This window comes from Globicephala melas, chromosome 4 (assembly GCF_963455315.2).
Source record: "Globicephala melas chromosome 4, mGloMel1.2, whole genome shotgun sequence".
NCBI classification, from domain to species: Eukaryota; Metazoa; Chordata; class Mammalia; order Artiodactyla; family Delphinidae; genus Globicephala; species Globicephala melas.
Genome location: NC_083317.1, coordinates 130,969,536 through 130,981,281, shown reverse-complemented (window position 1 = coordinate 130,981,281; position 11,746 = coordinate 130,969,536). Strand labels below are relative to the sequence as shown.

General features: G+C 46.8%; 1 protein-coding gene across 1 annotated transcript in view; it reads left to right on the top strand.

Moving 5' to 3' along the window:
- Positions 1 to 8,003: 8,003 nt before the first annotated feature.
- The window catches only part of TF (transferrin), a 31,387-nt gene continuing 27,644 nt past the window's right edge, over positions 8,004 to 11,746 (top strand). Inside the window, exons 1-2 of the mRNA XM_030873452.2 lie at positions 8,004 to 8,191; positions 10,158 to 10,330. Coding sequence (XP_030729312.1) covers positions 8,149 to 8,191; positions 10,158 to 10,330 — 216 coding nt within the window. The 5' untranslated portion in view covers positions 8,004 to 8,148. The remainder of the gene's footprint in view (positions 8,192 to 10,157; positions 10,331 to 11,746) is intronic.

The following is an 11,746-nucleotide window of genomic DNA, read 5'->3' as shown; positions in this document are numbered from 1 at the left end:
GTTTCCATTTGCATGAAATATCTTTTTCCATCCCCTTACTTTCAGTCTTTATGTGTCTCTAGGTCTGAAGTGGGTCTCTTGTAGACAGCAAATACATGCATCTTGTTTTTGTATCCATTCAGCCAGTCTGTGTCTTTTGGTGGGAGCATTTAGTCCATTTATATTTAAGGTAATTATTGATATGTATGTTCCTATTCCCATTTTCTTAATTATTTTGGGTTTGCTATTGTAGGTCTTTTCCTTCTCTTGTGTTTCTTGCCTAGAGAAGTTCCTTTAGCATTTGTTGTAAAGCTGGTTTGGTGGTGCTGAACTCTCTCAGCTTTTGCTTGTCTGTAAAGCTTTTAAGTTCTCCATCAAATCTGAATGAGATCCTTGCTGGGTAGACTAATCTTGGTTGCAGGTTTTTCTCCTTCATCACTTTAAATATGTCCTGCCAGTCCCTTCTGGCTTGCAGAGTTTCTGCTGAAAGTTCAGCTGTTAACCTTATGGGGATTCCCTTATGTGCTATTTGTTGTTTTTCCCTTGCTGCTTTTAATATGTTTTCTTTGTATTTAATTTTTGACAGTTTGATTAATATGTGTCTTGGCGTATTTCTCCTTGGATTTATCCTGTATGGGACTCTCTGTGCTTCTTGGACTTAACTATTTCCTTTCCCATATTAGGGAAGCTTTCAACTATAATCTCTTCAAATATTTTCTCAGTCCCTTTCTTTTTCTCTTCTTCTTCTGAAACCCCTATAATTCGAATGTTGGTGCATTTAATGTTGTCCCAGAGGTCTCTGCGACTGTCCTCAGTTCTTTTCATTCTTTTCTCTTTATTCTTCTCTGCAGTAGTTATTTCCACTATTTTATCTTCCAGGTCACTTATCTGTTCTTCTGCCTCAGTTATTCTGCTATTGATCCCATCTAGAGGACTTTTAATTTCATTTATTGTGTTGTTCATCTTTGTTTGTTTTATCTTTAGTTCTTCTAGGTCCTTTTTAAATGTTTCTTGCATTTTGTCTATTATATTTCCAAGATTTTGAATCATCTTTACTATCATTATTCTGAATTCTTTTTCGGGTAGACTGCCTATTTCCTCTTTATTTGTTAGGTCTGGTGGGTTTTTATCTTGCTCCTTCACCTGTGGTGTGTTTTTCTGTCTTCTCATTTTGCTTAACTTACTGTGTTTGGGGTCTCCTTTTTGCAGGCTGCAGGGTCGTAGTTACCATTGTTTTTGGTGTCTGTCCCCAGTGGCTAAGGTTGGTTCAGTGGGTTGCGTAGGCTTCCTGGTGGAGGGGAGTAGTGCCTGTGTTCTGGTGGATGCAGCTGGATCTTGTCTTTCTGGTGGGCAGGTCCACGTCTGGTGGTATGTTTTGGGGTGTCTGTGGACTTGTTATGATTTTAGGCAGCCTCTCTGCTAATGGGTGGTGTTGTGTTTCTATCTTGCCAGTTGTTTGGCATAAGGTGTCCAGCACTGTAGCTTGCTGGTCGTTGAGTGAAGCTGGGTGCTGGTTTTGAGATGGAGATCTCTGGGAGATTTTCGCCATTTGATATTATGTGGAGCTGGGAGGTCTCTTGTGGACCAGTGCCCTGAAGTTGGCTCTCCCACCTCAGAGGCACAGCACTGACTCCTGGCTGCAGCACCAAGAGCCTTTCATCCACATGGCTCAGAATAAAAGAGAGAAAAAGTAGAAAGAGAGAATTAGTATAAGTAGAAAGAAAGAAAGAAAGAAAGAAAGAAAGAAAGGAGGGAGAGAGGGAGGGTGGAAGGAAGGAAGGAAGGAGGGAAGGAAGGAAGAAAAGAAAGATGAAGAAAAATAAAATAAGATAAAATATAATAAAGTTATTAAAATAAAAAAATAATTATTATAAAATTTTTTTTAAAAAAACAAAAAACGGACGGATAGAACCCTAGGACAAATGGTGGAAGCGAAGCTATACAGACAAAATCTCACACAGAAGCATACACATACACACTCACCAAAAGAGGAAAAGGGGAAAAAATCATAAAAAGTCCACCTCCTTAATTTGAGATGATTCGTTGTCTAATCATGTATTCCACAGTTGCAGGGTACATCAAGTTGATTGTGGAGTTTTAATCCGCTGCTTCTGAGGCTGCTGGGAGAGGTTTCCCTTTCTCTTCTTTGTTAGCACAGCTCCCAGGGGCTCAGCTTTGGATTTGGCCCCGCCTCTGCGTGTAGGTCGCTGGAGGGCATCTGTTCTTCGCTCAGACAGGACGAGGTTAAAGGAGCTGCTGATTCGGGGGCTCTGGCTCACTCAGGCCGGGGGGGAGGGAGGGGCACGGAGTGCGGGGCGAGTCTGCAGCGGCAGAGGCCAACATGACGTTGCACCAGCCTAGGGTGCGCCGGGCGTTCTCCCGGGGGAGCTGTCCCTGGATCTCGGCACCATGGCAGTGTAGGGCTGCACAGCCTCCCCGGAAGGGGGGTGTGGATAGTGACCTGTGCTCGTACACAGGCTTCTTGGTGGCGGCAGCAGCAGCCTTACCGTCTCATGCCCGTCTCTGTGGTCCGCGCTTTTAGCCGCGGCTCGCGCCCGTCTCTGGAGCTCCTTAAAGCAGCGCTCTAAATCCCCTCTCCTCGCGCACCAGGAAACAAAGAGGGAAGAAAAAGTCTCCTGCCTCTTCAGCAGGTCCAGACTTTTCCCCGGACCCCCTCCCGGCTAGCCGTGGTGCACTAATGCCCTGCAGGCTGTGTTCACGCTGCCAACTCCAGTCCACTGCCAATGCTCCGACCAAAGTCCTAGCCTCAACTCCCAGCCCCGCCCCGGCGGGTGAGCAGACAAGCCTCGCGGGCGGGTGAGTGCCGGTCGGCACCGATCCTCTGTGTGGGAATCTCTCCGCTTTGCCCTCCGCACCCCTGTTGCTGTGCTCTCCTCCGCGGCTTCGAAGCTTTCCCCCTCCGCCACCTGCAGTCTCCGCCCGCGAAGGGGCTTCCTAGTGTGTGGAAACCTTTCCTCCTTCACGGCTCCCTCCCACTGGTGCAGGTCCCATCCCTATCCTTTTGTCTCTGTTTATTCTTTTTTCTTTTGCCGTACCCAGGTACGTGGGGGGGCGGGGTTTCTTGCCTTTTGGGAGGTCTGAGGTCTTTTGCCAGCGTTCAGTAGGTGTTCTGTAGGAGTTGTTCCACGTGTATCTGGTGTATCTGTGGGGAGGAAGATGATTTCCACGTCTTACTCTTCCGCCATCTTCCCGGAAGCCTATCTAACATTTATTTTTCTAATACTTAATCCAGTTTTTTAGAATTTTATACATTTTCAATCATATCATTAGTGAAAATAAGAGTTTTATTTTTTCCTTTTCAATCCTTTTATATTATTATATCTTTTTCATACCTGAGCAGACTGGCAGGTAGGGCTACAAGTAAAAATGTTGAATAGAAATGATAATGGTAGACCTTCTGATCTTTTCCTTGATCTCAAAGGGAAAACTTTCATTCACCATTTCACCACTGAATATGATGGTTTCACATATACATTTCTTGTGTATATTTACATATATATTTCTTTTATGTATATTTCACACACACATGTACATACTCTTTATCAGATTAAGCAAATTTCCTAGAATAAGTTTGCTGAGTGTTTTAAAATGAATGGTTGTTGGATTTTACCAAATGCTGTTCCTCTACCCACTGATGGTCATATAACTTTTCTCCTTTATTCTGTTAATGTGATCAATTACACTGATTTTTTTTTTTTTTGAAGGTGACTTGCATTCCTGGAATAAACTCAATTTGGTAATGATTTAGTATCCCTCTTAGATGTTGCTGGATTCAATTTGCTAATATTTTGCTTAAGATTTTTGCATCTATGTTCATAAAAAGAATTTTTTTTATCTTTCTCATAATATCCTTGACAGTTTTTGGTTTTTGCTGTACTTGCCTTAAAAATTTAGTCAAGGAGTATTCCTTCTTTTTCTATTACCAGGAAGAGTGTGTGTAAGAAGAATTCTTCTTTAATGTTTGGTAGAATTCATCCGTGAAGCTATCTGGTCCTGGACTATTCTTCATGGAAAGGATATTTTTATGGGCTCCCCTGGGGAAAGAATAGAAACTCAAGAACCATCCATTGTTCAGGGACTTCTGAGGGAAAGAACTAAGAGAGAGACAGAGGTGGTGGTGTATGACATTACAAATTACCTGGCATTTTCCTAAAAAGACTCTGCTCTTTGTTACCAACTATCACGCCACACATCCCTGAGCTGGCAGGTCTCCAGGATAAGGAGTCTACGAGTGTAGTTCTCCGGCTGCCTGATCCCACCTTCCCAATGACCACAGGCATGTCTTTCAGAGGAGAAGCCTTGGTGTTGGGCAGAGAGCAGTGAGGGAGAGGGGGAGGAGGGACGGGTTCAAGCAGACAGAGGCCCTTTGTTTGCTCTGCTTCTTTGTAAATGAGGCAACATTTAGAAACAAATATTGGTTCAGAGGACCAATGCCTTCATGCCATCTCCTTTAGGTCAGCTACCCAACCTCCCTGCATGTACACACAAGTCCACCTCTTTCAACAAGAGGGCCAATCCTGTTGAAATTTAAAAGTTTTATTCAGCTTATGGTGGAAGATTTGGATCATGACTTAGATTCATCTGTAACTGGAAGTCCTCTTCTCTCTCTCTCTCTCCTCCCTCCCTTCCTCCCTTTCTCCCCTCCTCTCTGGACAAATAAAGAGAAGATCAATATAGAAAAAAAAGGAGACAAGATCAATATTAAAAAAAAAAGGAGAAAAGATCAATATCAAGAAGGCAGCTGTGGTCTAGAGAAGGCTGGGACTTAGGAGATTTGAGTTCAGGTTCCAGAGCTCTGTGAATGAGGACCTGTCGTTTTACTGTAATGTTCACATCTAAAAAATGGGGGACTGATCTTACCTCATTAGGCAGTTAGTCAAGATCACAAGGTCTTGCCCCAGAACAGTGCCTGGCATGTGGAACAGCTGAAAACATGATCCTTTCCTTCCATCTGAGCATGATAAGCCAGTGCATGCCTGAGGTGCTGCAGCTGGGGCACCCACACCTCTCCCAGAGACAAGCCCCTCTGCAGCAGAAAATGGGGGCTGTGTGTCTGTGGAGAAATGGCAGTCCTGGAGGCCTCTGGTCTGTTTCTCTCTCAGTGTGACCCCAGACAAGCCTCTTGGCCTGTGTGTGTGTCCCTGTTTCATGGAAGAGGCAGTGTCCCTGGTGGATGGGTACATACGCTCTGGAATCAGACAGCCTGATTTTGCACCTGGCTCGCCAGCTGACCTTGGACAAGTTAATAACCCCTCAGGGCCTCAGTGTCCTCATCTCATTTGTAAAATGAGGATTCTAATGCACTGATCTCAGAGGGCTGTGGTGAGGGCCCAGTGAATCTCTCAGCAAGTATTAGCCATCATTAAGCTGTAAAAGAGGGACAATGAGCTTCCTGACTCCAGAGTGTTTCTAGTAAAGAATTAAACACCATAACGGAGAGCACAGGGACAAGTGTCATGGGCCACCAAGGACACAGAACACTGACACTTTCACCTCTCACCACCACACACCCCCATACACATTATAGATGTGGGCACAGCCATACAACCAGGGTCATACACTCATGTACACCCACAGTTGGCCTCACCCCTGCCTCCTGGGAGTGGCAGACACAGGCCTCTATCCTGTCCTCCTGAGCAAGAACCAAGGCTCTTGTGAGTAGATGGTGCGGGATCCTGTTCTCCATGTCTCCTCTGGCCCTTCTTCAGATCCCGTGGGCTCTGTACTTCCTCCCCTGCGTGTCTTAGGCTCAGACTCAGAGGGCTCCACTGAGGCAAGGCATAGGCTTGGCTGGCCCAGAGAGGGCTCAGCCTGGCCAGAGTGCTCTCTCTGAGGGCTCAGGCCAGGCTGTAGGCCTGTCGCCAGAGGAGCTGCCTCAAGAAAGGCTCACTGTGTGAGTGCAGAAGGGGCCCAGGTGGGAGGATCAAGATCCATCTGCCTCGCATGCCCTCCACCAAGCTCCCATGTGTTCATGGATTAGCTCAACATTCGACAACTCTCCTTCCTGCTTCTGGGCAGACTCTGCAAGCTCACTGCAGGACCTGTAGAAGGCATGAGCTGAGTGTGGGCATCCTGCTCTGTGGAGTCTCTCCCAGCCAGCCCTGCCCCTGACTTTCCCCCTCCATTCTTCTCTCCGTACCTCAAGGTGCCCCATGAGGACAGGCCACCCCCTAATGCCTGCTGCAGTGGGCAGCAGGAATTCGCCCCTTCTGCCAAGATTCTGGGTTTCCCATGGCTTGAGCCGGAGGGTCCACAAGGGCAGAGACACAAGCGCAGCAGCCGCCACTCTTCTTCACGGTGAGGCGGGGATTTGGAGGGCCAGGGTTGTCTCATGTCCCCCCTGTAAACAGAAAGTCCCTGCTAAAGTAGCGCTCTCTGAAATGGAGCGTGTGTAGCCTCCTGTACATGAGACAATCTATTGGGGCGTGGGGAGTTTATGCTAGCTTCCGATTATATTTACTCCTCATGCAAAAGATGAATAAGTTAACACTCACTCTTGTTTCATATGAGGATTGGCACTGCCTCCCACCTGGTCTGCAAGGCAGGCAGACGCATGTCACGGAGGGCCTTTGAGGTTCCTGAGGGAAGATGGGGAAAGCCTCACAAGGGGTGGGGTGGGGAAGGGGATGCTGGAAGGCTGTGACTCCCTGAACTGTCCTTTACTTTTGGCTTTTGTGGTTCCACATTTTGTGGTTTGCATATGCCCAGTAAAATGGATGTACAGATTAAGTAACGTGATTTAACTCATCAGATCTCCCAAAATGCATGAGTGCCTTAGAAAGATTCCTGCAAAGAAACTAGACCTAGAAGATGATTCCGATATCACAAACACAGGTGAACTAAAATAAAATGGCACTACTGAGATATCTTCTAAGTCTGGTGTAAATTAATGTAAATAAAACCAAAAACAATGCTAATCTGATTGGGTTGGATAAGTAACTTAAGAAAACCCTAAAATTATCTTGACTCTCTGGAATATGGACTTACATCTACTATCAGGAACTTTGCCCCTTCCCTAAGTGTATATTTTGCCTTGAGATATTTTTCATTGTGTATAAGGCAGAGTATAGAGAGAGACATTTAAAAATGAGTGTTTCATCTTTGTCTCATTGTTTACAAATTTTCTATTCCTTTCATGATTGAAATATACACAATATTAGTTTAAAAAGTGTATATATATATATATATATATATATATATATTATATATATATACACACACACACACACACAGTGTACAGCCTCACTATTTTTCTGGATAAGGATGGGCAATCAAAATGGTTTGGAGACCACTTTTCTGGAGGGACCCAGGGATGACCCAGGGCAATGAGATCAGGCCACATCCTCTCCTGGGTCCCTTTCTTTGTGTTCATGTGTCACTTGTCCTGAGTGTCACAGAGTCTTGATCACATTCCAGGGCAGCTTCTTGTAGGAGAGACATTGTCTCTCCTGTGACTCTGTCCCTAGCCTAGGTGTCCAGCAGGCTGCATGAAGGGAAGGAAGTTTACCGGTCCAGCATCCTGTGCTCAGGAGGACGCATGGGGAGGGACAGCTCCTCCGTGGGCCTTTAAGGACCCAAGAAGGAGTAGGATTTCTGGATACACCTGGGAACAAGTGAAAGAGGTTGAGCCTGTTGTCTTTGACTTGTGGTCAGCCTTATTCTTCTCTCACACCCTCTCCCAGGAAGGTCTCTGCCTGTCATTCTCCTGTTCTGGTGTGTGTTTGGGGCAGTCCCTTCCTTCTTCCATCTGTAGAATGAGCACATAGGTTGGTTCAGGACCAGCTGTGGCACCCTGGGATTCAGAAGCAGAGCCACTCCCGCCTCTTTCCGCTGCAACTCTGCTCCTGGCACAGAGCAAGCGCGCGTTAACAACGGGGTGATTTTTCTTTAATTCCCTTCCAGTCAGCATTTTTGTGTTGGATTCCACCCACGGGTCTGTCCCAGAGGTCAGGAAATGAGGTGATCAGCCTGAGCGAGGAATGAAGGGGGAGGGCTGAGGGGCGATTGGGCAAGCGGGCTGCACAAACAAAGGGGGTCAAAGATTGTGCTTGGCCAGCCCCGCGGGTGATAAAGGGGCGCGGGGTGCAGGGAGGTGGCCCAGAAGCCGGTCCGTCTGTGCTCGGCACTCCGCTTCGCAGACCCGGGAGGATGAGGCTCGCCGTCTGCGCTCTGCTAGCCTGCGCGGTCCTGGGTGAGTGCGGTCGCTGGGAAGGCCCGCAGAGTCGCCGGCCCGGGCGCCCCCTGAATACCGGAGCCCGCCACACCATCCCTGGGCTCCGCGTTGGAACTGGAAGCCCGGACCTTTCCTTCGCTTCTCCCCGCTGCACCCTTGCATCTGCTTCATCACTGCCTCAGGGACAGCTCTGCGCTTGTGCGCACCTTCTGGTCCTGCCTGTGCCTCTGCCACATTTTCACCCCCTCCTTGCTTCCTCCTCCTGTCCAGAAAACCTTGTAGTAGCGGAACACAATAAATTAGAGCACTTCCATCACGGTTTATCAAATCCCTTTGCTGAGGTCTCAATCAAGTCCAAACTGCTTAGGATGGCATTCAAGTCCTCCCCAGATCTGGTCCCACCTCCACTGATAGTCTGATGTCCCATGGGTGCCCTTGGTGCTGACCATGCCCCACTAATGAGGCAGGGCAGTTGAAGGGTTTGGAGCATGGGATTTGAAGCCAAACTTTTTGCGTCCCCAGCGGTGAGGGGGGTAGTACAGCCTGGCCTGGAAAGGTCCCGTGAGAGTAAATGAGGCTGTGGATCCAGGCACTAGTGGAGTGGACTTTGCTGCACACATCTGTGCTTCGAAGCCTGTCACTGTTAGGCCCCCTTTGTCCTCTAACTTTTGCTGGCCAGTAGTGGTGCATTTATAATACCTTTGGAGCCTTCTGTGTTTAGCTACTTGTCTTTCCTGAAAAAGTTAACCCTTGAGAGTCGACCCACCTTACTTGCCTTTGCCTACCCGCCCAGCCCCCAATCCTAACCTCAGAGAATCTCACAGGGCTGTGGAAGGTAAATGCATGACTGAGGACAAATTCCTGCCTTTGGGATCTCAGGAGGGGTAGTTTGGGGAGGGCCTGGAGGAGTGGTTTTTGGGAGAGTCTGCCACTGACTCCTTGTTGCCTCCTTTGATATCCCATGGGCAGAGGTGGAATAAAGGGTGGTTGGGGGACAGGCTTCCTGTGGCCTCTCTTTTTCCATCCTGGAGAACTGTTCCCTCCCCCTCTCTTGCTTTGTGCATTGTGAATATTCATCCGCTTCCTTGAGCCAGCCCTGTGCTGTTGATCCACAGAATGGAGATGACAGAAGGCTTTGCGGACAGTGCCAAATGCTCATATCATGGGGACAACACATCTGCAACCCCATGGATTAATTGCCACAGACATGGCTGGCTTTAGCTTCTCATAGTGGCAGCCAAAAAGCCTAATGGTAAAATTGAGGGAGGGGTCATTGGAAACAGAGAGAAACATTGAATATGTGGAGTTTCTAGTTATTCTTGGAACAGAGGATGACAGATGAGCATCACAGGCAAATTTATTGCCTCATCAATCATGTAGCCCTATGTACTGGCCAAGCACATGGAAAACAACTCAGAATGTTATCTTCTTTTGTTCCCTGGGCAGAGACCAAAGTCTGGAGACCTGATTTCTAGGCCAGTCTCAGCTACTAACAGGCTGGGTAACCTAGGGTAAAGCATCACTCTCTGAGCCCAGTTCCCTCATCTCTAAAAGATAGTAATTACTGGATGATGTAATTCCTTCCCTGCTGGCTTCCCAGAGTTGTAGCATTGAGCCAACACCTTGACGTAGCTGAAAATCCCCTGTGTATACTGAAGCTTGTATTCCATGGCAGGCCACGGGTCATGAGGTGAATGAAGGAGGCTCAGAGAACACAGAGGAGCAGCTTATTGTCTCCAATTGAGAGCTGATAGTCAAGTCGGCATCCCTCTGGCCAGCACAGTCTGGTCAGTGGGAAACTAAGAGGACATTAGGGTGCCTGTCACTTGTCCCCAGACTCAGAATGCAGTGGAAACTCTGTCCTTTGTTGTTCACGGACAGGAGTGGGAGTGGACATGATGGAGGGGAAGTAGACTTCACGACCCTCCAGAGGGTGCTGCTGTCTCTCCAACTGGCACAGGGACCTCTGACCTCTCTCCCCTAGGGCTGTGTCTGGCTGTCTCAGAGAAAACTGTGAGGTGGTGCACCGTTTCAAGTCATGAGGCCAATAAGTGCTCCAGTTTCCGTGAAAATATGAATAAAGTCCTCGCTGATACTGGTCCTTTTGTCTCCTGTGTGAAGAAGACCTCCTACATTGATTGCATCAAGGCCATCATGGTAAGTCGTGGCTGCCTAAAGGAGAGCAGAAGAAAATCCATACTTTCTCTTTCTCCTGTTGTTTTGGAATCATTCTGTACTCACAGGTAGGAGGCTGCTGTGTGGGGCAGTCAGCCCCTAGTGCTAGTAAAATCACTTTAGAAATGGAAATACGAGCAGTCACCTTTAATGGGTCTTAAAGCAAAATCTAACATGTTCTGAAAGGGGACTCTTTTGAGCCACCAAATTCTCTGAACTCAGAAAAGAAAACAAGAATACATGCTATCAGAATGACCATGTAACACTATTTTGGAGGTTCCTGATGCATCACAAGAAGTAGATGAATGGTACACACAGGGAAGAGGAATACATAGTCATGATTGCAGTTGATAGCTGATCCTTTTGTCTTCTAGGTTTTCCAAAATACTCTTCGCTCCTTTAACATTGTTCCTGCACATTTGAATGTGTGTCAGACCCTGTGCTGGGCAATGGGGCTGCAGTAGTGAATTTAAACACACATGCTCCTTACTTTTGAGGAGTTTACAGTCTAGTCAGGAGAGAAGAAAGACATGAAAACAAGTAGATGTGAAATTTCAAATTGTGTCATGTACAATGGAGGGAAAGAAACAGAACTTTCAGAGGAAACCTGCTTTGGCCTGGGTGTCAGGGACAATCTCTCTGAGAGGGAGCAATGAACCTGAGACCCCAGGGATGAGCATGGGTAAGCCTGCCAAAAGCTATGGTAGAATACACCAGGTAGTGAACCATAGCATGTGCAAAGGGCCTGAGACAGAGGAGAGCTGGGCTTGTTTGAGTTTCTGTAGGGAAGGTAGGGAGACTGGAGCAGAGCAAGCAGGAGACTGGAAGGAGGAATGAGGTGGGAGAGGTAGACTCAGCCAGATGGAGCATGATTAACTCAAGGAATCAGTGATTTGGTATAAACAACTGGTCTGTTGTGTGTGTGTGTGTGTGTGTGTGTGTGTGTGTTTATTGAACCTCAGTTACTATCATGGATTAATTATAACTCTTGATTTATGACATAATTTCAGCTTTGGTGTATGCATACCCCTCTTTGTTTTTAAATATGTTAATAATATAAAAATAATATTATCCACAAACCCACCAGAGGTTCTCAAAACTTCATCACTGCCAATAGCTTATTTCTAGGGCTACTGTGTGGCAGTATTGGATTCTATGGGAACAACACCACTTGGGGTAGTGTAAGCCACTGGCCCTACTTACAACTAGTGTGTGTTTCCCCATCCAGTGCAAACAGAATCCTAAAACTTTCTTGTCTTTTATTTTAATTTAAGACATATAGGTATGTGTGGATGATTGTACAGTTTGCTTCTTAAAATATTTTATAAACATGCCATCGCTATGTGTTGTCTTCTCATACTTGCTTTTCCCTCCTCAATATTATGCTAAGTTTTCACA